The sequence below is a fragment of the Lotus japonicus genome, chromosome 4, assembly GCF_012489685.1.
Source record: "Lotus japonicus ecotype B-129 chromosome 4, LjGifu_v1.2".
Classification (NCBI taxonomy): Eukaryota; Viridiplantae; Streptophyta; class Magnoliopsida; order Fabales; family Fabaceae; genus Lotus; species Lotus japonicus.
The window spans coordinates 19,940,696-19,964,795 of NC_080044.1; the positions used below are offsets into that span (position 1 = coordinate 19,940,696).

Consider the following 24,100-nt stretch of genomic DNA (forward strand, 5'->3'; position numbering starts at 1 on the left):
AGGTTACTCTTTTAGCAAAGTGCTTCTGAATTATGTGAAATAAGACCAGAGTCATAGCCTGTCATTAGAACACACAGAAAACAACGTTAGAGTATCATAATTGTTCATACACAGTAGTTAACATGTAATCATCAAAACATAGAGTTGTACTACTAGATCAAAACTTGATCTTACACCTCTGACTCTGACTGAGTAATTGAAAAACAAAAATTACTGCAAATGGCATAATTCGTATAGCCACACCACTAACAATTGCGTGGTCATTAGGAATGCCACCCAAAAGGCCATCAAAGAAAGACAATTGCAAATGGCAGAATAGTCACAGGCTAACTTAAAAATTGATACAAATCATTTTTCCATGGGTGATTCCAATATGGTTGCCTTTGGAAAGAAAGGTTCCCCTATGAAAAAGCGTGTAAGGAAGCAAGAAATCTAACCACAAGCTCTTATTTTTAGTATTTTACAAGATAATAAACAATCTAATCCTCGAGACAAGAATAACGCTTAGTACAACTTTGAAATCTAAGACATCCACTTGGCCTAACTATGAAGCTCCAAACTAGGTAAATAGTTTTGAACTCTTTAGCATCATCTCGATTAAGCTCCTAATGTCTCTAAATTTTGCAACTGCTGACAACGTGGACATGTGATATGCATTGTATATAATTGCTCAATTGTGGGGAGTACTTTTGGATCATGGCATTATATCTTTACTCAAGACCTCTTTGAACATACCTTACGGGCCCGTTTGGTGACCAGGATAAGATAGGATAGGATATGATAGGAAAGCAGGATATCAACAAGATATGATAAGAGCATGATAGATTGTTATCCTGTCAAGCGTTTGGTGTGCACCAGATAGGATATACCCATATCCTATCCTATGTTTGAGATTGACTGGATAACAACATGATATGATAAATATTATACTCAAATGACAGAATTACCCTTTAATGTAAATTAAATGTATATTTTTCCAAAATTATATTTTACACAGTATTTAAAATTAATATCTAAAATTATATCTATAAAAATAGTTTTTGATTAGTTGTATGATATAAATAATTTTATTATTTCTTAATTATTTCATAAAGGACACTTTTGTTTTATTTTTTTGGAAAACAAAACATATGTTTGCTTAAATAGTAGCATATGCAAAAAACTTTCTCAAGTGACTAACAAAGATTATAACCAACATACAAAGACAAGAGCCACAAATATTATAAACTAGTCCTAATGAAATTGCTCACTAATAATCAAAATAGATAAGTTCAAACAATAATTTGAGACAGCATTATCAGCACCCCAAGGCACATCCAAACTTGAAAAACCATGGGTATTAAATAAGGAAACCACAAATAGTGAAAATATAATAGATAAGTTGAACCATGTGCTTCTTATAAATAAAATAAACATCATAAACATCCTCCATCAAAATAAAGTAACATAACAAAAACATCGTACGTCCAACAAAATAGTGTACTATCCGAATGTAATAGAGGAGCAATTTCATCTCCACCCTAGAAATAGCATAACAAAGCCAAATAACATAAACATCCAACAAAATGGTGAACTATCCGAATGTAGTAGAGAAGCCAACATAAACAAAGCAAAATAACATAAACATCGTCCAACAATATGTCATTCTCCAAAGCAATTACTCAAAGCAATTATATCAATGACTTCACAAACTTGAGACGATCATCTCCATGACAAGCCCAAAACATGTGCACACGATGAGGCATAAACATTATTTTATCTCCAGCTGCATAACGCTCTTGATCTGTTAAACCCATTTTCAACAGCTTATCCATGACGCCCCTAGAATCATCAAACATGTCTTTATCAACTTTGAGACTATTACTAGCCTCATCCAATCTTTCAGCACTTAATTCAAGCCATTTCCCAAGAGTATTTCCTAATTCAGATATACTATTAGCAATCAGATTTGCTCCTCTGTTTTTTTTCCTTGATTGACTTTCCACAAGGTCATCTTTTCTGCATTGTGATTTATTAACAAATGATGTCGGGGTCATCTCCACTCTAACATCATCATGATCAGCTTGTTCTTCCTCTTCTTTATCCAATTCCTCAACAACATCTGCAGGTGAATAAGCTAATTTTCCAGTAGCACGATCTTTTCCAAAGGCAAAAGCAAGCTTTTGATCAAGGAGTGGAATCCGTGCATTCCTATAATCTTTTGCATTCGGATGACTCTAAAACAACACAAAATGAAAAGCATTTAATTTATCACAAATATATTGTCAAAGAAAAGAATTCATTAGTGAGGAAAAATTATAAACACTAACCTTTATATACTCATTCCACACATCTTCACTATCCACCTTAATCATCTTCTTCTCATCATCCCAACCAAATCCACTTTGATTCAGCATATCATAAACAACATTATAAACTCCCTTGAGCCTCTTCATTGCAGATTCAATATGTGGTTTCACCTTAATACCACATCTAGGAAACTTCTTCTCAGATTTAGCCTCAGCCGCTTTCAAAGTATTTCCTTTGAATTGTCCATTTTCATATTTTTGACCTTGGTTAACAACTTCAATCAATATGTCTAATAATGCTTCATCCTCATCATTAGACCATTGTCTACGATCTCTCTTTCTCTTGTTGTTTTGCTGGATGCTGCTTTCAGAGTCCATTCCTATGAGATACTCAAACTTTTATTCAACATATTTTAAAAAAATAATTAAGACATAAGGCATGAATATGTCATAGGCAAACACAATGGCCCAAATTCCATAATGTAGTGCAATAAATACAAACAAACAAACATATGTTATAGTTCATTATCAAAGTACACAAACCAAATACATAACCAAATTTCCAAAAAAATAACAGACACAAGTACACCATAGACCAGCAAAGTAACTCAAATTCCAAAATTTATGACAAAAAATACAAATAAATACATGTCATAATTCATACTTCCAGTAGCAACCCATACATTCCACATCTGTGTAGCTAAATTTTCTCTCCAAGCAGACCACTCTTCAGTTGTCTCAATCATACTAATAAGATCATTATATGCCACATCCTCATTGTGTAATTGTGCTTCAAATTCCAAATCCAGTTGTGCTTCCAATGGGTCGATAGACATTTCTCTTCTAATGGATGCTATCACCTATGTACAAAAAATGAAAAAAAAAAGAGGCCCCTAGGCTTGCTAGGAGCCTGCGCAACAACATACCCTCACCCAACACTAGCTCAACAAGGAGCACCAACCAACAAAACAAAAACAACCCAAAAAACAGCTAGAAACAGGGCAGCAAATACCAGCAACAACGAGGCAAGATAGGGAGCAAACTACAAATACTGTTGAAATCAACGGTGGAGAAGAAGACTTATATATAACAAGCTTAAATTTTAAGCTACACCCAGAAATAGAAATTAACAATTTTAACAGCTCAATTGAAAATTACAGCAACTGAAATTTTAGGGTTAGAATTTCATTCATTCACATGGCAACCCAAATCACCATATCAGTTCAATAAATTAGGGAAAATGAGAGAAGATAGGAAGAAATCGTTTTCCCCTTTTTGAAAAATCAAGATAAATAAATAGAAGAAGAAGGAGGATGCAAGAGCAGAAGAGTTAGACGACATACCTGCAACAGGTGCGTGCGGCGGCGGCGGCGAGAGCGGTGGGCGGCAACACTGGAAGTAGAAGAACGAAGGAGGAGAGGAGTAGGGCTAGCAGAATAGAAGAGAAATGAAACATGTGAAGAGTAAGGAGAAGAACATAACTTTTTTTCTTATCCTATCCGGTCCGTTTCTATCCTATGTCCCCCCTAGGATAAAAAAAAATAACTAAAGAGGTAGGATAGAATATAATAAAAGGATAAGCTATCATATCCTATTGGGCCACCAAACACTGGATTAAAACAGGATATGATAAGTATCCTATCCTATCCTGGCCACCAAACGGGCCCTGCAAGTTGCAACCACTTCATACATTAATGTATGAGAAATTTCCTAAGGGCTCGTTTGGCACGCCGTATTAGACATGATAGTATAAGCTTATACAATACATTATGAGTTTATCCATTGTTTGGTGATGACATTATATTGTATAAGCTTATCCATCAAAGTCTCCTTATACGTTAAAATGACGTATAATTTAATTCATCATGTGAGTGAAGGATAAGGCATGATAAGGTTGTGACGTATAAGTCACCATCACCACCACCCTCCATTGCTGCCAACTTACACCACAATTGGCACCACCACCGCCACCGGTGTTGCCGCCACCATCCGATCACCACCGTCGTCGCCACCACCGCCCTACCGTCACCACTGGTGTTGCCTCCACCACCACCACCGACACCACAACCACCACCGCCACCATAATCGCCGCCACCACTCTATTGCCACCACCGCCACCACTGACACCACAACCACCACCCTATCACCACACCCACCACCATTGCCTCCACCCTCCACCGTCACCACCATAATCGCCGCCACCACTCTATTGCCACCACTGACACCACAACCACCACCCTATCGCCACCACCACCACCATTGTCTTCACCCTCCACCACCATTGTCTTCACCTCCACCGTCGCCGCCACCATACTGCAGCCGCCACCGCTACCGCCTTACCACCACCCTATCGTCGCCAACACCACAACCACCATCGCTGCCACCACCGCCACCACCCGATCACCACCACTGCCGCTGCCACCACCGCCCTACCACCACTGACACCACAACCACCACCCGATCCCCACCATAACCACCACCCTATTTCTACCACCACCACCATTGCCTCCACCATCCACCGTAGCCGCCACCCTACCGCAGCCGCCACCGCCTTACCACCACCACCACCACCCTATCATCGCCACCACCACAACCACCATCGTTGCCACCACCACCACCAACCTATCTCCATTGTCACCACCACCGCCACCAACACCAACCTACCACCATTGCCCCCACCACCACCAACCTACCACTACTTCCATCACAACCGCCACCACCGTTATAATCACCTTCATATTTGATTTTTATTATATATCATTATTCAATACTTCACTAAACATAAAATTGCATTAATTTAAACGATATGGTAAATTATATAAAGTATGGTCAAACGCTGGATAGTATAAGAAAGTTTTCAGGGCTTATACTATCAGACCTAATACTATCAGGTCTTATACTATCAGGCCTTATACTATACGTCGCACCAAACGGGCCCTAAGTGTTATCTCAAATTTACCAAACCTCTAAACCAAAGTTACATTCACCATTCTTCTTAGAATGACCCAAATACGCCAGCAATAAAGACAATTCTTGAATTTTAGCTAAGTCTTCAACAAGTTTTACTAATTAAATAACATGACAGTTCCATAATCAGTTGAAAACATATTCTTTTTCTAGATGAAATACCGTTATCAAAAAAAAAAACTTGGATAACTTACTTTTATTGACAGATAAAAACAGTCAATAACAAGTACAAAGAAAATTCATCAATTTGACAATTTCACAACATAAGAGTTACTATTAAAGTATAGTTACAAGTTAACAGAAGCAAGCTGTTGAATACAACTAAAAAGACAAAGACACTTCTCTTCTCATCATCCTCTCTCTCTCTCTCTCTCCTTTCTTCTCTTCTGGTCCCTCAACACAGCATCACCAACAACAGCAACAGCATCAGCATCACCAACCATTTTTCTCTTCCAATTTCAGTGAAACATAGAGAGAGAGAGCTTGTAATTTGATGGGTCACTGCTTTTCCTCTCTCTCACGCTCTGCACCTGCATCTTCTTCCTTCAACAAGCCTCAATACTCAGGCAAGTCTCCAACTTTTCCACAACCTTCCCAATTTCACTCCAAATCTCCAACTGGGTGTTCCCCTTTCGCTCCAATTCTCAACAGAAAATGTTGGGTCGGAATTTTTCCATCAAAGCTTCAATATTTTTTTTTTTTTATTATAGATTTTTTTATTCTTCAGGTTCAGCTTCAGCGAGCACTGACAGCAAGAACGTGGGGTTCTCCACCACAACGAGCACTTTTGGGAAGAGCCAGTTCTCGGAGATAGCGAGTGGAAGCAGCAGCTTTGGCGGTGGAGAATCAGGGTCTCTTCCTCATCTTTCACTGTATGGCCAGATTTTGGATAGGCCAAATTTGAAGGAGTTCAGTTTCTCTGACTTGAAATCTGCCACCAAGAGCTTCAAATCCGACACGTTGGGTGAAGGTGGGTTTGGGAGAGTTTACAAGGGTTGGTTGGATGAGAAGACGCTTGCACCGGCCAAAGCAGGCTCTGGAATGGTGGTTGCTATTAAGAAATTGAACCCTGAAAGCACACAAGGGTTTCAAGAATGGCAGGTGAGTTCAAGTTATTATATTTCAATCTCTAGTTCATGTTTGGAAATTCTAGCATGATTTGATCAACTTTTCTGTTTCAGCAGAATTAATTCTGAAATCTAGTAGCTACTCGCGTAAACTTCTCTCTAAAATTGATTTAGTGCATGTATGGATTGTTTCTGTCCACCATGATTTTGACTCGACCATGATTTTGACTCAACCGTTGGTTTTGATCAAGTTTCCAAACATGGTTCGATAATCAATTGTTGAAGAGTTTCCAAAATCAATTTTAAGAAAAGTTTCCGTGTGAGTAACTTTAGGTGTTAAAATTGATTTTGAGGGAGGACAAGTACATCTAGATAGCTAGTTTTGTTGTTTTTTGTTTGTGATTGAAGTGTGTTTTGGAAAAAGAATTTGGAATTGAAAGTTCTTTTTAATGATTAATATTATGGTTGTCATTAAATTCTATGGTTCTCTATGTTTTTGTGTTTTTTATTCAAGAGTCTGAAATTCAAGTGCCATTTAATTTGGTGGCGATGTGGAGCAATAGCCCTGGATGATGTTGATGCCATGGACTTCTTCTTTAAAGGGAATCCCATTAAAATTAAAAATCTTTGAATCTGAAAGTTGGGTCATGGAATGCAGCAGGAAATTGCATCCGGGTCCCACTAAATGACCTGTCCTTCTTCTGTTCATTGGTTATTCATGAGTCAAGATGGATTATTAAAATACGATTCCTTAATTTCCAAGCCATTGAATGGTTGACTCGATATAGATTGAAAAATGGGCGTTTACCTTTCAGTTTCAAAGTATGGATCCACAGCAGGAAAATGTTTACTTATCTTCTGTGCATGTGTAAAAAGTACGAGGTACAAATTTGTACTAACACATTGGGATCAACTTTTTTCTTATAATTAATTCTTAAACCTAGAAGTTTCTCGGACATGTTCTTTCACATAATTGATTTTGCTTTTAGAATCCTAAGTATAAGAATTTCCAAACAATAAGCGCATGTTTAGAAATTCTTCTACAATTGATTCTAAAGTCAAAATCAATTATGAGAAGTTTCTGTGGGTATTGGGTAGGTTCTGGGTGCCAAATTGATTGTGAGAAAAATTAAGCTGATCCAAACATGCTATAAATAATTTTTGCTTTCACTACGTGTGAGAAGCAGGATTTATAGTGAACATGTATTCTAGAAATAATAATATAATGACTTAACACTTAACAGTGCTGAAAAATAACAAAGCAGAAAGAAGAATATTTTGGTTAAATGTCTATCATTCTATTTGGTACTTGCTCAATGTAGAAAATCAACATAATGAGAATACCTTCCATGTGATAAATCCTGTTCTTTTGCTCAAATTCAACATGATTTTTTAATGTTTCTCTGTTGATTGTACAATGCAGTCAGAAATCAACTTTCTAGGGAGGCTTTCTCACCCCAATTTGGTTAAGTTATTGGGTTACTGTTGGGAGGATGACAACCTTCTTCTTGTGTATGAGTTTATGCCAAAGGGAAGCTTGGAAAATCATCTATTCAGAAGTATGAAATGAAATTAGTTAAATCAAGGAAAAGAAATATCCTTGTCATAGATTTAGGTTTAATTTATTTTCTTTGCTGTATTGCAGGAAATCCAAAGATAGAACCACTTTCTTGGAACACCCGAATTAAAATAGCTATTGGTGCCGCTCGGGGCTTGGCTTTCTTGCACACTTCTGAAAAAGTCATCTATAGAGATTTCAAGGCCTCAAATATACTGCTCGATGGGGTTAGTTTTTTTTTGGTTACTTGACTTTTATTCTTTATCGTGTGCACTTTTGAAAATTCTTCTGCAATTGACTTTAAATCCCGAAATCTATTCAGGGGAGAAGCTTATGTGAGTATCGTCTAGGTGGCAGAATTGATTCTACACACACCTCATTGATGCTAAATTCCACATATCATTTTGTTTCTTGCAGGATTACAATGCAAAAATCTCAGATTTTGGCTTGGCTAAATTGGGGCCGGCTGGGGGACAATCCCATGTAACTACCAGGGTAATGGGCACGTATGGTTATGCTGCTCCGGAATACATCGCAACTGGTAATTATATCTCTACATAATTGGAAGCATCTTTAGGTGTATGTTTTGAATTTTAGTCATGACTCACAGCTTAATGCGAGTCCAATATTTAAAAGATATGCTTAAGAAGGAAATGGAAGTCAGGGAAAGAGAAAAACTAAGTTGGTGTTTTTTTGGTAGATAACTAAGTTGCTGCCTGATAGATAGATTCTTTTAAGTTTTCTTTATAGATCAACTTCTATTTTCCCGTAATCAGTTCCGGTATCAAGAAGCTTCTCTCCAAAATTGATTTTGTCTTTAGAATCAATTTTGTAGAAAGTTTTCCAAACATGCACTAAGTATCTTAACTTGGGAAACTTTGTCATATTTGGTGTGATTATTATTTTTTAAAATATCCTAGGAAAATAACATTTCCGAGAGAATCTTTTTTAAGCATGTTTTTTAATGAGTCTGATAGTGATAGCTAAACATTGCCAAGGGAGGAGGTGAGAATCTAACTTCCCCATGAAGGTGGGGTCCGTGGGGATGTATTGTCTGACATTTTTAAGACTATTTTAAACTTACCAAACAAATTTTACACATTTTGAGGAATCATAATTTTGCAGCGAACATGATTTTTAGAAATGAAATACCAATCGACCCCTAATAGCATGTTTGCTTTAAGACAACTTTCTTTCACTAATAATGACAAAATCGCCTTGTTTGTTCTTTTTAAATTTTTATGCAGAAAACAGTGAATTTAATGAAAATTGATTTTCATTATTGGTTAAATAAGCATTTGATATAGGAAATAACATTTCTGCTATTAAGTAAAACGTTTTTGTGAACCATGTGATATCAAGTAGTGAATAGTTTGGGGAAGGCATCATTGAAACTACGGAATAGTGTAATCTAATCCTTTGTGAGTGTGATTCACAACAAACTAACATGTCTAGGAAATGCACCATGATTGAACAGGGCACTTGTATGTGAAGAGCGATGTGTACGGGTTCGGTGTGGTGCTGCTTGAAATTCTCACAGGCATGCGAGCACTGGATACTACTAGAAGACCAACAGGGCAACAGAACCTGGTTGAATGGGTAAAGCCAACCTATCTCTCCAACAAAAATAAGTTGAAAACCATTATGGATGCTAAGATACAGCGCCAATATTCACCAAAGGCTGCATTCCAAACAGCACAGCTTATTCTAAAGTGCCTTGAAAATGACCCTAAACATCGTCCTTCTATGAAAGATGTGCTTGACACATTGGAAGCCATTGAAGCTATTAAGGTCAAGTCTAAGGAACCCAAGAATTCCCATTCTCAGCAACCTCCAATTCATGCCCGACACAGAGTTGTAAAAGTATAACATTTTTAAGAAAATACAATGTAAACTAAGGTCAAATAGTAAACATAGGTTGGATCAGTGACTTAATAGATATGATTCTTTTTCCCTTTTATCTTGTTTCGATTGGAGAAGCCTTTTTACTACTCTATGATATTTATTTGTTGAATTATTCACATTTTTACATAGTTGGTAATGTATTAAGAAAGCATACAGTTTTTTGTTTTAACATGTTGTACTGTTATTGGGCTTACAGCCTTTGTAGTCTTGCGGGCTTACCGAATTTGTATTATTGGGTCAGGCGACCCATGACCCAAACGGGTCAAAACCTTATAATATATAAAGAGGACACCGCCCATGCGGTGGGGGATCCAACACTTTTTACTCATTTTGCTACTTTGTCATATTCTACTTTTGCTTACTAATTGCTTAGCCCTGACCGGAGTTCTAAACCGGAACATTGACGCCCACTGTGGGGCAGAGGAATTCAATCCTAGGCTTCAAACTCACTGAAAATGGTGAATCGATCTGGAGCAAACGGAAGGGACAATCATGTTAACCATGAAAATGTTCCGCCCGACATTTTGCAACAAATCATGGCGGATCTAACTGATCTTCGTCAACACAATCAACAACTGCAAACTCAACTTGCTGAGATCAATCAGGATCGGGGCTTGCATGAGGGCGATCGTAGAATGGCAGAGATGGTGGTAGATTTTCAACCGTTCACAGAAGACATTGCAAACACAACCGTTCCAGACAACTTGAAGACTTTGGTTCTTGATTCTTATTACGGAGATTCTGACCCAAAGGATCATTTGGTGTATTTCAACACCAAAATGGTTATTGTGGGCGCTTCAGATGCTCTGAAGTGTAAAATGCTTCATTCAACTCTCAAAAAGTCAGCAATGACTTGGTTTACAACGCTCCCACCGCGTTCAATTGCAGGGTTCATGGATTTATCGGCGAAATTTCTGTCCCAATTCTCAACTAGTCGCGCCTAGAAAGTGACCCCAGCAGCTTTATTTAATTTGCAACAGAGGCATAATGAAAGTCTTCAATCCTTTATGGGGCGTTTCAATCAACTATCAGTGCATTTGGAGGATAAAATGCCAGAAATTTGTATTGCTGCTTTTGAATTGGGCCTTCAATCAGGAAGTCTGAACAGCAGTTTGAGTCGTAAGCCCGTGGAGACAATGGCGGAGTTGCGAAGCAGGGTACAGGGTTTCATTCGGGAGGAGCAAAGTGATCGCATAAAGAGAAACCGCAAGAGTGCAGCGGTTACTGGCCAACAACAACATTCAGATTCGAAAAAGGCGGCGGTTAACGATCAACGTTCGGGCGGAGCAGTTACAAAAGGAGAGAGAAGTTACAATAATTCAAGTCGTTTTGATAACCGCTCTAATTTTCGAAATCGTGCTCAGCCTTATGGAAATCGTGGTTATGGACAATCGATGACGTGGACCAGAAACCAACAAGACAGGTCGACCCCACTTGCGGTTAATTTAACTGAAGCATTGCACATGTGTTTGGAGGCTAACACGATTCGTTTTCCTAAACAACCGAAAAGACCACCAGGCAACGTGGACAGAAGTAAGTGGTGTGAGTATCACCGAATTGCGGGACACAATACAGATGATTGTTTTACCCTAAAGAAAGAGATTGAGTCTTTGATAAAGGCAGGCTACATGCGTCAACTGGATGGGTGAAAGGAGTCAGAAGGAGCTGGAACCTCAACGAAGCGTGATGACACAGGGAAAGAGATTGAAGAGTCTGAACCAAAGAAGCAAGCTGGAGGTGAAACTAAAGGGCGCATTCATTCCATATTCGGAGGATTTCGAGGAGGTGGTATAACCAATTCTTCAAGAAAGAGGTATGTTCATTCCATTAATGTTGTATATGCTAATGATTGGGGAAGCTGGGGAATCAATCAGCCTGATATTACATTTACTGTTAGAGATTTTGAGGGAGTTCAGTCTCATGAAGATGATCCCATTGTGGTGATGCTAAAAGTTGTTGATTATGAAATTGAGAGGGTGTTGTTAGATCAAGGGAGTTCAGCGGATTTAATATATGGAGATGCATTTGAGAAACTAGGGCTTACAGAAGCTGATTTGTTGCCATATGATGGGGCGTTGGTTGGATTTTCGGGGGAGAAAGTATTTGTCAGGGGGTATGTGGAGCTAAATACAGTGTTTGGTGAAGGTAAAAACGAGAAAACCTTTGTCATTAAGTTTCTTGTGGTGAAATGCACATCACCATATAATGTGCTTATTGGGAGACCATCGTTGAACAAACTTGGGGCGATCATTTCAACAAGACATTTAACAGTTAAGTATCCGTTGGATAAGGGTGGAGTTGGAACCTTGAAAGCTGATCAAGTGGTTGCCAGGAAATGTTATTCTGATAGTTTCAAACAATATGGTCATATGGGCAAAAAAGCAGTCAAGGAGGGACATAGAGTTTTTGGAGTTGATGTGGAACAAGATGAAGTCATTTTGGATCCGAGAGAGGGCTTTTCCGATTTCAAGGTGACGTCGGAAGAAGAGACAAAGACTGTAAAAATGGGCGAAAGAAATTTCAAAGTTGGGGTAAACTTGACTCCGATTCAGGAAAGCAGACTGGTGCAACTGTTAGCGGAGAACATGGACTTATTTGCTTGGAGTGCACGAGATCTTCCAGGAATTGATCCAGAGTTCATTTGCCACAAATTGGCATTGAATCCTGGTGTGAAGCCAATCGCCCAGTTGAAGCGAAAAATGGGCGAAGAGAAAGCACTTGCAGTGAAAACAGAGACTAACAAGTTAATTGATGTAGGTTTTATAAGGGAGGTGAAGTATCCTACTTGGTTGGCTAATGTTGTCATGGTCAAGAAGAGTAATGGAAAATGGTGAATGTGCACAGATTATACAGATTTAAACAAGCATTGTCCAAAGGATTCATATCCACTACCAAACATAGATAAGTTGGTAGACCGGGCCTCGGGATTTGGAATGTTGAGTTTGATGGACGCATATTCGGCTATCATTAAATTCGAATGTACGCGCCAGATGAAGAGAAAACGACATTTATGACAAACCAAGCAAATTATTGCTATCAAACCATGCCGTTTGGGCTTAAGAATGCAGGAGCAACTTATCAGAGATTGATGGACAGAGTCTTTGAAAAACAAGTAGGGGGTAACATGGAAATTTATGTGGATGATATGGTGGTCAAATCAGAAGAAATGGGCGGTCATTGTATGGACTTGGCTGAAGCTTTTGGAGAAATCAGGAAGCATAACATGCGTTTGAATCCAGAAAAATGTTCTTTTGGGATTCAAAGTGGAAAATTCTTGGGCTTTATGATTACTCGAAGAGGCATTGAAGTTAACCCAGACAAATGCAAAGCGATTTTGGAAATGCAAAGCCCGACATCAGTAAAGGAGGTGCAGAAGCTTACAGGAAGGATTGCAGCTTTGTCACGGTTTTTACCATGCTCGGGAAGCAAGGCGGCCCCATTCTTTCAATGCTTGAGGAAGAACAAAGTTTTCCAATGGACAGATAAATGCGAACAGGCGTTCCAAAAGTTAAAGGAGCACCTAGCTAAGCCTCCCATATTGTCAAAGTCGATTCCAGGTATTCCATTATCAATTTTCATTTCCATATCAGATAATGCTGTGAGTTCTGTCTTGTTGCAAGAGTGCAAGGATGAATTGAAAATCATATATTTTGTGAGTCATGCTTTACAAGGAGCCGAAGCGAGGTATCAAAAAATAGAAAAGGCTGCGTTAGCTTTGGTTATCACCGCCCGAAAATTGAGACTTTATTTTCAAGGTTTTCAAATAAAAGTCAAAACTGACTTCCCACTCCGCCAAGTATTGCAAAAGCCTGACTTGGCAGGGCGAATGGTTTCATGGGCTGTAGAATTGTCTAAGTTTGGTATTGTATTTGAGAAGAAAGGACAGGTAAAGGCCCAGGGTTTGATAGATTTTGTGAATGAAATGTCTCCAGAAGATCGAATATCAGAAGAGGTGGAGTGGGTTTTGTCTGTTGATGGTTCATCAAATTTGAAAGGAAGTGGAGCTGGTGTAGTTTTGGAGGGACCAGGCGGAGTAATTATTGAACAATCTCTCAAGTTTGACTTTAAGGCGAGCAACAATCAAGCGGAATATGAAGCAATAATAGCAGGGGTGAGGCTTGCCATGGAGATGAATGTACGCTGTATTGTAATAAAAACTGATTCCCAGCTTGTAGCAAATCAGATAAAGGGAGATTATCAGGCGAAGGATGTTCAGTTGGCTAAGTATTTGGTAAAGGTTCAAGAATTGTTGAAGCAGATGGACAAGTTTCAGGTAAATCATGTTCCAAGAGAGGAAAATACAAGGGCTGACATATTATCCAAACTAGCAAGCACAAAGAAACCAGGTAACAACAAGTCTGTGATTCAAGAGACTTTGAAGGGTCCAAGTGTGAAGGAGGATGATGTTGTGATGGCAACGGGCGAAGCAACTCTAGATTGGATGGATAGAATTCGAATGTGTCTGGAAGCGGATGGATCAGACTTAGCTCTATTTTCAAAGGATCAGATTCGAGAAGCGAGTCGCTACACAATGATGGGTGGACAACTTTACAAAAGGGGTGTTGGAGTTCCACTGTTAAGATGTGTTAGTAAAGAGGATGCAGAAAGAATTATGTTTGAGGTACATAAGGGAGTCTGTGCCAGTCATATAGGGGGAAGATCTTTGGCTTCGAAGGTGTTGAGGGCAGGATTTTATTGGCCAACTTTAAAGGGCAATTGTATGGAATATGTTAAGAAATGTGAAAAGTGTCAAGTTTTTGCTGATCTTCATAAGGCGCCTCCCGAAGTTTTAAGTTCAATGAGTTCTTCGTGGCCATTTGCAATGTGGGGCGTAGATATTTTGGGTCCATTCACTCCAGCGGGGGCACAGGTCAAGTTTGTTCTAGTGGCAGTGGATTATTTCACGAAATGGATTGGAGTAGAGTCAATGGCAAAGATCACAGCTGAAAGGGTTAAGAAATTTTATTGGAGGAAGATAATATGCAGGTTTGGAGTGCCAGCAACCATTGTTTCTGATAATGGAACACAGTTTACAAGCAGGAAGGTCAGAGATTTTTGTGCAGAGATGGGGATTGAAAACAGGTTCGCCTCAGTGGAACACCCACAATCTATTGGGCAGGTTGAAGCAACAAACAAGGTGATTTTGAATGGTGTGAAGAAGAGATTGGGCGAAGCAAAGGGATTATGGGCTGATGAATTGATCACAGTGGTTTGGGCTTACAACACAACACCCCAATCCACTACTGGAGAAACACTTTTCAAGCTTGCTTACGGAGTTGACGCGATGATTCCAGTGGAAATACAAGACATGACTTTTCGAGTGGCAGCATATGAAGAGAACCAAAATCGAGAAAATGTTCTAGTGGATTTGAATTTGGCGGACGAGGTGAAGGCAGAAGTTCGTTTAAGGGAGGCTGCAGTCAAACAAAGGTCAGAAAGGCGTTATAACACTCGAGTGGTTCATAGGAGCATGAAAGTGGGCGATTTGGTATTGCGCAGAAAGGCAAAGAGTTCAACTGATTCAAAGCTGACACCTAACTGGGAAGGTCCATATAGAGTTCTGCGTGATTTGGGAGAAGGGGCTTACCATTTGGAGGAGTTATCTGGGCGCAGGGTTCCAAGAGCATGGAATGCACAACACTTGCGTTACTACTACAGTTGAAGTGGTGTCCTGTTTGTTTCGTTTCAGTGTGTTTCATTCTGTTCAAAGACTACGTCGTGTTGTTTGCTTTGTGGTTTCTATACTTGTTTAAGTGTCAAGACTATGTGGTTGTTTATTAAGACTCAGTAGCATGCACTCTTTTCTCTACCCAGGGAGAGTTTTTAACAAGGCATCATGTTATATTTTAATGAAAAAACAGGTATGCACTCTTTTCTCTACCCCGGGCGGGAGAGTTTTTAACGAAGCATAACCTTTAAAAATTTCTTGAAGTGCTTTGTTAGCATTTAAGTTACTTTTCAACTTAGGTCTATCAATTGGGCGATTCCAGACAATTGAGAAAGAGGAAGTCTCTTAAAACTAGAGCGTTTGGCCACGAATTCATAAGCATAGCCTTAACTTGGATTAAGCTTGTCCAACTTAAGCACAAAGTCTCCAAGCGAGCAAATTTCTATATCATAACAAATTGCGCTTCTGATCTTTTTATTTTTGATTCAATTCAAAAATGCAAAAGCCTTATGAATTCAAAGAATAGTTGTTGAAGAAAAATCAAATTTTTCATGAAATAGAAAATTTTGATAAGCCCAGGGCTTCGCGTTTTAAAGAATTCATTAAAGTCTTCTTTATAAAGTAGGCAAACTTGTTAAGACCAGCGCCTTGCGGATAAACGAATCCAGATGAAAGGTATTTTCGCAGTAAATTATTTTCATATTCTCACACTGTTGGTGCAGTACTTTAAGTTTAGAGAACACAATAACCTTCGAATTAGATTATTGAGTTATTGCTTTTTAAGAAGGAATGGGAAGATTTTAGATGAAGATAGATGATATTAATGCATAATGTAGTGGTGGCACTTAGATTTTAAACATAAACTTTGTTGCATTAATATTAAAGGGGGGGGGGGGCGTTACATTTTAATTAGAGCGGGAGATGCAGGAAGTAAGAAAGCAGGAAACTAAGTCAACCGTTTGGTATAAGACCAACGGGAAACAAAATATCATTTCAACTTTTCTCAAGAAGGGGTTAATTGCTTTCCCCTTCGCCCTCTTTGTTGTTGTTGTTGTTGTTGTTGTTGTTGTTGTCCTTGTCTTCAGTAAGGCTTCACCTTCTCCTTCTTCTTCTTCTTCTTCATCAAAGTTGGGCGTGACTAACTTTCCTTCAACGATCCTAGCATAAGGATCAATGCCTTCAGTCTTGATAGGCATGTCGGGATTGAGGAACAAGATTTGTTCCTTAGCTTTGTTGAAGCCAGTTTCAAGTTGAGATAGAATCGAGGTTTTCAGAGAGGCCGCTTCGGCAGAGAGGTCATCAACAGTCTTGTTCAAAATTTGTTTTTCTGAGGCCAAAGAGTTCGCCTCTTCCTTCATTTTCTGAGTCTCTTATTCCTTCGCCTTCAGTAAGGCTTCACCTTCTTCCAAAGTCTTTTTCAGTCTTTCAAGATCTAAAGCCAGATCCGCGGCTTTCTTCTCGTTGGCTTTGTTAGATTTTTCTAACAGCTTCATGGTGGACTTCAGTTTTTCATTCTCTTTTTCTTTATCTTCAAGTTTCTTAGCGCTAGAAAGCCCATCAAAGCAGTTGGACTCAATCTCTATCATTTTGGAAATAGCAACAATTTCCAAACTTTTAGTCATGACAGCTTGGCAGGCCTCCTGAAGCCCAATTTTCCTTATCTTTTCCTTATCAGCTTCAAACACAAGGTTTGTCTCCACAAGGGAGTTGAAGTTGATTCGGGAATCCCACAAGGAGGTGACTTCCTCCGAAGTCATATCCTTAAACTCTTTCAGTTCGTACTTCCACGAGGGGGGCGGAGGGCTGGAGGAACCATATTGATTCGCCCCCTTGACTGCGAATTTTTCCAGTGAAGTTTGTATGGTGGTTTTCTCGGCGGACTTCTCAGAATTCTGATTTCTTTTTCTTCTTTTCTGGGCTGGATTCTTCTCAGTTTCAGAGTGACTCCCTTCAGGTTCGGTCAGAGACTTAGCAGGGGATTGTTTTTTCTTCAACGCCTGTTGCTCGCGGCGGAAACAGAGAATGTCATCTTCGGAGAGGCGAGACATCTTCGCTGAAAAATGCAAAAGAAGAAAATTACAGTTAGGATTTTGCATAGGTTTTGGGGCGAATAAAGTTAAAAAGAATGTTCTTACCAACAAATTGGGCTAAGTTTCTTTTCTTGAATGCTTCATAGAAATCATAAAGGTTCAAGTGAATCGTTGACAAGAAGTCAACTTCATATTTTTCATCAGGGGTGAGAGAGGATTCGGGAACTTTGTGGATAAGTTGGGGCTTATCGGTCCAGTAGAAAGGGAATCGAGGGGTTCCATCGTCAAAGTAGAAAACATCTCTACTTTGTTCAGATTCTTTTAGTTTGAAAAACTTGGCTTTCCAGTGTTTAAAGTTGCTTCTAAAGAGGGTGAATACCCCGCGTCCCCTGACAGAGGATAAGGAAATATATTCGCCCTTCACCTTCATGCCGGTAGTTTCAAAAAAGGAGAAAAACTTTTTGCAGGTTGTTATTATGCCTAGGCAGATGCATAATAATTCAAAGGCTCGAAGGTAAGCCCAACCATTAGCGGAAAGTTGAGTAGGGGCGATGTTCATTAAGATTAAGCTTGAGCAGGAAAAGTCAGGAAGGGGGAGTTTGTATTCAAGGTCTTGAAACATAGTTTTAAAGAAGTAAGTGTGATTTTTACCATTAGGGTCAGGTTTACCGAAACAGCAGGGTTCGTCAGGGGCGCAGGCAACTATGTCTAAATGTGCGTCATTACCGTCAGCCCTAAAATTATATTTGGTTATCAAATTCATCACTTTGGGGATAGTACGGAAGTCGCTGTATCTAGTAGCAATTGTCCGTGAGATCCATAAGGAGTCAGCGGCTGGAGGCTCTTTACGTTTCTTAGGTGATTTACGAGGATTTTTTGCAACCATTTTTTAGAGCAAGGTTTCCTGAAAATCAAGAGGAAATGGGGTTTGTCAGGTAGGAGTTTTCTGTGAGTAAGTGATGAAGTAGGTTAGGTAACCAAGTTCTAAGTTTTGGGGAAAATTATCTATTTGCAGAAAGTGATAGGGTGATTTTAAGTTTAATAGAAGAAGAGTTTAAGAGAAACGGGAGTAGACAGGATATGAAAAATAGAGAAAAATAGAAAAGATGAATAAAAGTTGAGAGGAAGAAGAGATTACCAGGAAGGGAGATGCCAAGATCTGGAAGGAGATGGGAAGTGTTTCTGGTGAAATCCCCAGAAATTCTTCAAGTACTTGGAAGTAAGCAGAGGGCGTTTTTTAAGTTTAGGAGAAATTACTTGAGAAGTAAAAGGTAAGAGATGGTAAGAAAAAGGATTGTGATAGCGTTTTTATAGTATAGGAAGGGGGTAGATACGCCGTTTCACGTTTTGGCCTAGAAATTTAATTTTAAAAGCGTGTCGTTTGGGGAACCATACGTTTTTACCCACTAAGCATCCTTAGGCAGCAAACGGTCGCGTTTCTGTAAGTTTTGAATGTAATAATTACTTTTACACGTGTGTCGTTTGGAAAGTTTGGAGTTAGTGGGTTTTAAATGTTGAGTGGAAAGGGGATTTTGGGGAAGTGTCAGGCGCCGTTTCATCATGAGGTGTAATTGCCAGTTTCAAGTTTCAAAATATTTGCATATCTTGTTTATGACTGTGACAGGAGTATGACAATGAAGTGACAGGTAAATACTTTAGTCAGAAGTTTGGGAAAAGAAAGCAAGCGAAGTAATCTCAACGGTTATCAAGGGCGTACGGATGATGCCAAGGGCGAAGATTTTTTTTGCTTATTATGAGTTATTTTTTGCATGTAACAGTTATCTTAATTTAACATTATTGACTCTGGACGTTAAAAGGGCGTTGAGTATTGTATTGTGGGCTTATGTAAAAGACACACTGCATCTTAAAAAAAGCTTTTAAGATTAGGTGTCTTGTGGGCTTGTGTACTGTTATTGGGCTTACAGCCTTTGTAGTCTTGCGGCTTACCGAATTTGTATTATTGGGCCAGGCGACCCATGACCCAAACGGGTCAAAACCTTATAATATATAAAGAAGACACCGCCCATGCGGTGGGGGATCCAACACTTTTTACTCATTTTGCTACTTTGTCATATTCTACTTTTGCTTACTAATTGCTTAGCCCTGACCGGAGTTCTAGACCGGAACACATGTCACTTTTTTTTGTTTATTTGAAGACTTTTTCTTTTTATATATATAAGGGAGATAGTAATATAATAGGTTGTAAAGTTAGTTAGGCTAATTGTTAAATTGTTACAAAAATTTATAGATTCACACAACTTATCCGATTGTGATAATTTTGATTCTCTCTCAATTTCCATATTTCTCATCTTCTTCCCCCATCTCTAAACTTCTCTCAGTTCTGAAACTTTTAATGTTGTCACCATTGTATGTTATACTTGCCATCACATTTCTGTGCTCAAGAGTTACATGACTTTTTTCCCTGGTGTCAGGGTACCAAGCAGGATCATAAAGAGTTTATGGAGCTGCCAACATGGTTGTGTTAACAGAAATAGAATCATCACTGATAGAATAGGAATTATTCTCCTGTAACTAAGCTAATTGTTCTCCTGTAATTAGGTTAATTAGTCTCATATATTTATTAGTTGACTTTGGTCATATGCTTTGTATATTTATACCCATTCTAATGAATGAGAAAATCACCGATTGAATTTACCCTACTATCTTACATGGTATCAGCTTTCTAAAGATCCTACCCTCCTCCTTCCGCTTCAGCCGTCGCCGTGCTCTTTCTCTCCGCACCGCCACCGCTGTTCTGCACTAGCCGCCACTGTGCTTTCCTCTCCAAGCACCGCCGCTGCAGCTGTGCATCTCCGCGCGCGCTAGGCCCACTGCCTTTGCCGCACCTCCTCACCTTCCCTCCTCCACGCGACAGGCCCACTGCCTTCGCGTTTTATCTCCCCTGCTGCTTCCCTTGTTCTCCACTGCTCCCCTCCTCTCTGCACCGTTCCAGATCTGTGCAGCGTTCTTCTTCCAGAACTGCACACGTTCTGTTTTCTTGCTTGCTGTCCGGTTCAGCACATTAGTGAACCAATCCGGTTCACCCAACCCGGTTCAGCCCAGACCAGCAAGCGCTCCTATTTTTTTTTTTTAATTATTTTCCTTCACTCTCGGCCTCTCCTCCTTACCGTCATGTCTTCTCCAGCCTCATCAGACAGCACCCCCGTGACCGTCACCACTCCTACGGTGGTCACCCAGGTGGCTCCTCCTGCCCTGCCGTTCAAGCCTGAGTTTCACCCGGCACTTGCTGTTTCGAATAATATTCCTATTATGCTTGCCATGGAGACTGACTGCTATGGCACTTGGGCGGAGCTTTTCCGCATTCATGCTCGTTCCCACCGGGTTCTGCATCACATTGTCCCTACTGCGGACAAGCCTCCTCTGCCAGTCACTGACCCTACTTATGAGCAGTGGGCCACTTTGGATGCCACGGTCCTTCAGTGGATTTATTCCACCATATCTGATGACTTGATGTCTACCATCATGGAGCCTGGCTCCACTGCTTTCTCGGCTTGGACGCGTTTGGCTGATCTCTTTCATGATAATCAGAATGCTCGTGCTGTCACCCTGGAGCAGGAGTTCTCTACTGTTTGCATGGAGGCATTTCCGTCCGTCGCCGCCTACTGTCAGCGTCTGAAGACGCTTTCTGACCAGCTCTGTGATGTCGGTGCTCCTGTGAACGACCATCGTCTGGTTTTGCAGCTTATCTCCGGCCTCACTGATGCTTACAGGGGTGTTGCCACTTTGATTCGCCAGAGCAATCCGCTCCCCTCCTTTCATCATGCTCGCTCCATGCTTACCTTGGAGGAAGCCGGTATGGCTAAAATGAAACCTGCTGAGCCTCCTGCTGCCTATGTTGCTACTTAGTCGCGTCCTTCTGATGCCTCTTCTCAGAGCTCTGATCGCCGGTCCTCCAACCGTTCTCGATCCCACAACTCTAAGGGTCGTGGTGGGAATCGTGGCAACGGTGGTGGATCCCGCAGTGGCATCTCTCAGGGCTCCTCTCCTCCGATGCCACCTTAGCCGCACTACTTCCCGTACCTGCATTGGGGATGGGCCCCACCTCCATGGGCCATGCCTCCGTGCCCGTACCCTACCTCTCAATGGGCTCGTCCCTCTGCTCCTCCTCAGCAGCCCCGCTTCTAGGCCCGCGTCCTCAGGCTTATGCTGCTTCGGCCTCACCCGTGCCCACTGACATTGCCACTTCCATGCACTCCATGACGCTTCTCCTCCGGACCGCACCTGGTACATGGACACTGGAGCATCATCTCATGTAGCAGCATCGCAAGGTAATCTCACGTCTTATTCTAATTTAAGTCATCTTAATCAGAAATTGTATGTAGGTAGCGGACAGGGTATTCCAATTCAGGGTTCTGGACACACCACCCTCCCCACCTCCCATAAACACAAGCCTTTAACCCTTTCCTATGTCTTGCACACACCACAAATTGTTAAAAACTTGATTTCTGTGAGACAACTCACTACTGATAACAATGTTTCTGTTTGTTTTGACCCATATTGCTTCTCGGTTAATGATTTTCAGACGGGGATTCCACTCATGAGATGTAATAGTTCTGGCGACCTATACCCAGTCACTCCGTCCTTTCCATTTGCTGGTCTAGCTCAGAGTCTCTGGCACAACCGTCTTGGTCATCCCGGTTCTTCCGCCTTGCAGTCTCTTCGTAGTAATAAGTTTATTAGATATGAGCTTTTGAATTCTAGCACCGTTTGTGAGTCTTGTGTTTTTGGAAAACATGTTAGGTTGCCTTTTGTTTCCTCTAATAATGTTACTGTGACGCCTTTTGACATTTTACACAGTGATTTATGGACTTCGCCTGTTTTATCTTCCGTTGGTCATCGATATTATGTCCTGTTTTTAGATGATTTTACGGATTTCTTGTGGACGTTTTCCTTTAAGTCATAAATCTCAGGTTTTTGAAATGTTCACCTCTCTGTCCAATCAAATTCGCACGCACTTTTCTCAAACCGTAAAATGTCTCCAATGTGATAATGGACGGGAATTTGACAATAAATCTTTTCATGCTTATTGTGCTGCTAATGGTCTTGTTTTTTCGCTTCTCCTGCCCACATACCTCATCTCAAAATGGCAAGGCGGAGTGCAAAATACGCACCAGTAACAACATGATTCACACTCTTCTCGCTCATGCGTCTGTTCCTCCGTCTTTTTGGCATCATGCTCTTCAAATGGCTACCTATCTGCTTAATATCATTCCCCGGAAAGCTCTGTCTAATCTCTCTCCAACTCAACTTCTGTATCGTCGTGACCCGTCTTACACACATCTCCGCGTCTTTGGTTGTCTTTGTTACCCTCTGGTTCCCTCCACTACCATTAACAAATTACAACCACGCTCATCCCCGTGTGTCTTCCTAGGGTACCCACTTCATCACAGAGGTTATAAGTGTTTTGATTTGTCGCACAGAAAAATCATTATCTCCCGAAATGTCATTTTTTATGAGACTCAGTTTCCCTTTGCCACCATGACTACACCTCCTCCCTCCACATATGATTGCTTCTCAGATCCTATACATCCCTCTATCATTCACCAGTGGACTACTCCATCCACCTTACCTATCCCTAGCCTTACTCCTACAGTGCCTCCCGCTGTGACCACACCACAACTCCCCCCATCCTCTTCCTCCTCTTCTGACTCCCTCCCATCTTCTCCTTCACCTCTGAAATTCTAGATCCCTTAGAACAAATGTCCTGCACGATGCTGGGACAATCGATTAGAACATCATACAACTGAAAGACCTGAACACGAAACAACAAACAACTAAAAGGAAACAAGACACAGGAAGTTGTTAACCCAGTTCGGTGAAACTACACCTACGTCTGGTTAGCTTTCGCCCAATGAAAAGGAATTCCACTATCTCAAGAACTAGGTATTACAGACCCACATGAACACATCAAGTTCATTGTTCTTAACCTATTCTACCCAGTGGTATTCTACTTAGAACCACAGCCTAAGTATGAGAGCCCCTCTCACTTTTCCTCAATCACTGCCACAGTGATTGGTGAACAACAATAACACAGAGTTTGTTTGACACTCAAACACAACACAGAACTCAGTCTCACTTTATAGAATCAGTGAGCAAGACGAGTTCACAACTAACAAAGACAAAGAACAACTTACACTCTTAAGAACACTTGATCTTCAAGGTAATTCTCTCGATCAACGTCAAGCTTCAGGTCTTTGTCAATATATATACTTCAGCAGAGGCGGCTAGGGTTTATTTGGGCTGAAGAACACTTTGATCCAACTCATATCAGCAGAGAATCTTTCAAGATCTGATATGAGTGATCAACAAGTAAAAATAGAAACAAATCTTTTTAATCACAGATTTGCTTCAACAATTACAGCCCGCAACTGGCTCCCAACACACAGTTACTTGACCTTCAAGTAAGCACAGATCATACCATAAAGCATAACCACAAGGGACCCACTTGCATGCCAGCAGGGGCGGATGTCCTGGCCTTCATCAAGGCAGATGTCACAACATCGGCTAGGACATCAGGTTGTTTTTTTACAAAATTGATGACAACAAAGGAACAACAATCTCCCCCTTTGTCAAATTTTGACTAAAAACAACTTCAC

The 24,100-nt window shown here is 40.4% G+C and overlaps 4 protein-coding genes across 4 annotated transcripts; 3 read left to right on the forward strand and 1 right to left on the reverse strand.

Annotated features, from left to right (window-relative positions):
• Positions 1-1,475: 1,475 nt before the first annotated feature.
• LOC130711482 (uncharacterized protein At2g29880-like) lies at positions 1,476-2,690 on the reverse strand. Its single transcript, XM_057561120.1, has 2 exons — positions 2,310-2,690; positions 1,476-2,216 (listed from the first exon to the last, which is right to left on the reverse strand). Exons 1-2 carry the CDS (start codon positions 2,664-2,666, stop codon positions 1,671-1,673), a joined length of 903 nt encoding a protein of 300 aa, XP_057417103.1. The 5' UTR covers positions 2,667-2,690; the 3' UTR covers positions 1,476-1,670.
• A 2,857-nt stretch (positions 2,691-5,547) lies between these two features.
• On the forward strand, positions 5,548-10,113 carry LOC130711481 (probable serine/threonine-protein kinase PIX13). The gene is made up of 6 exons (XM_057561119.1): positions 5,548-5,821; positions 5,983-6,356; positions 7,746-7,881; positions 7,968-8,107; positions 8,298-8,421; positions 9,358-10,113. The coding sequence occupies exons 1-6, from the start codon at positions 5,749-5,751 to the stop codon at positions 9,747-9,749; spliced, it is 1,239 nt and encodes a 412-aa protein (XP_057417102.1). The 5' UTR covers positions 5,548-5,748; the 3' UTR covers positions 9,750-10,113.
• A 2,715-nt stretch (positions 10,114-12,828) lies between these two features.
• Positions 12,829-15,447, forward strand: LOC130712437 (uncharacterized). Its single transcript, XM_057562274.1, has 2 exons — positions 12,829-14,406; positions 14,521-15,447. The coding sequence occupies exons 1-2, from the start codon at positions 12,829-12,831 to the stop codon at positions 15,445-15,447; spliced, it is 2,505 nt and encodes an 834-aa protein (XP_057418257.1).
• Positions 15,448-20,615: 5,168 nt separating this feature from the next.
• LOC130712438 (uncharacterized) lies at positions 20,616-21,350 on the forward strand. The gene has a single exon (XM_057562275.1). It carries the CDS (start codon positions 20,616-20,618, stop codon positions 21,348-21,350), a length of 735 nt encoding a protein of 244 aa, XP_057418258.1.
• The last annotated feature ends 2,750 nt before the right edge of the window (positions 21,351-24,100 follow it).

Excerpts from the sequence above, each read along its gene's own strand:
- LOC130711482 (XM_057561120.1), bottom strand. The coding sequence starts at position 2,666 with ATGGACTCTGAAAGCAGCATCCAGCAAAACAACAAGAGAAAGAGAGAT. Across the intron at positions 2,217-2,309 it reads TGTGGAATGAGTATATAAAG|AGTCATCCGAATGCAAAAGA; the intron begins GTTAGTGTTTAT and ends GTGTTGTTTTAG.
- LOC130711481 (XM_057561119.1), top strand. The coding sequence starts at position 5,749 with ATGGGTCACTGCTTTTCCTCTCTCTCACGCTCTGCACCTGCATCTTCT. Across the intron at positions 5,822-5,982 it reads CAACAAGCCTCAATACTCAG|GTTCAGCTTCAGCGAGCACT; the intron begins GCAAGTCTCCAA and ends TTTATTCTTCAG. Across the intron at positions 6,357-7,745 it reads AAGGGTTTCAAGAATGGCAG|TCAGAAATCAACTTTCTAGG; the intron begins GTGAGTTCAAGT and ends TGTACAATGCAG.
- LOC130712437 (XM_057562274.1), top strand. The coding sequence starts at position 12,829 with ATGCCGTTTGGGCTTAAGAATGCAGGAGCAACTTATCAGAGATTGATG. Across the intron at positions 14,407-14,520 it reads CAGAAAGAATTATGTTTGAG|AAATGTGAAAAGTGTCAAGT; the intron begins GTACATAAGGGA and ends GAATATGTTAAG.
- LOC130712438 (XM_057562275.1), top strand. The coding sequence starts at position 20,616 with ATGTCTTCTCCAGCCTCATCAGACAGCACCCCCGTGACCGTCACCACT.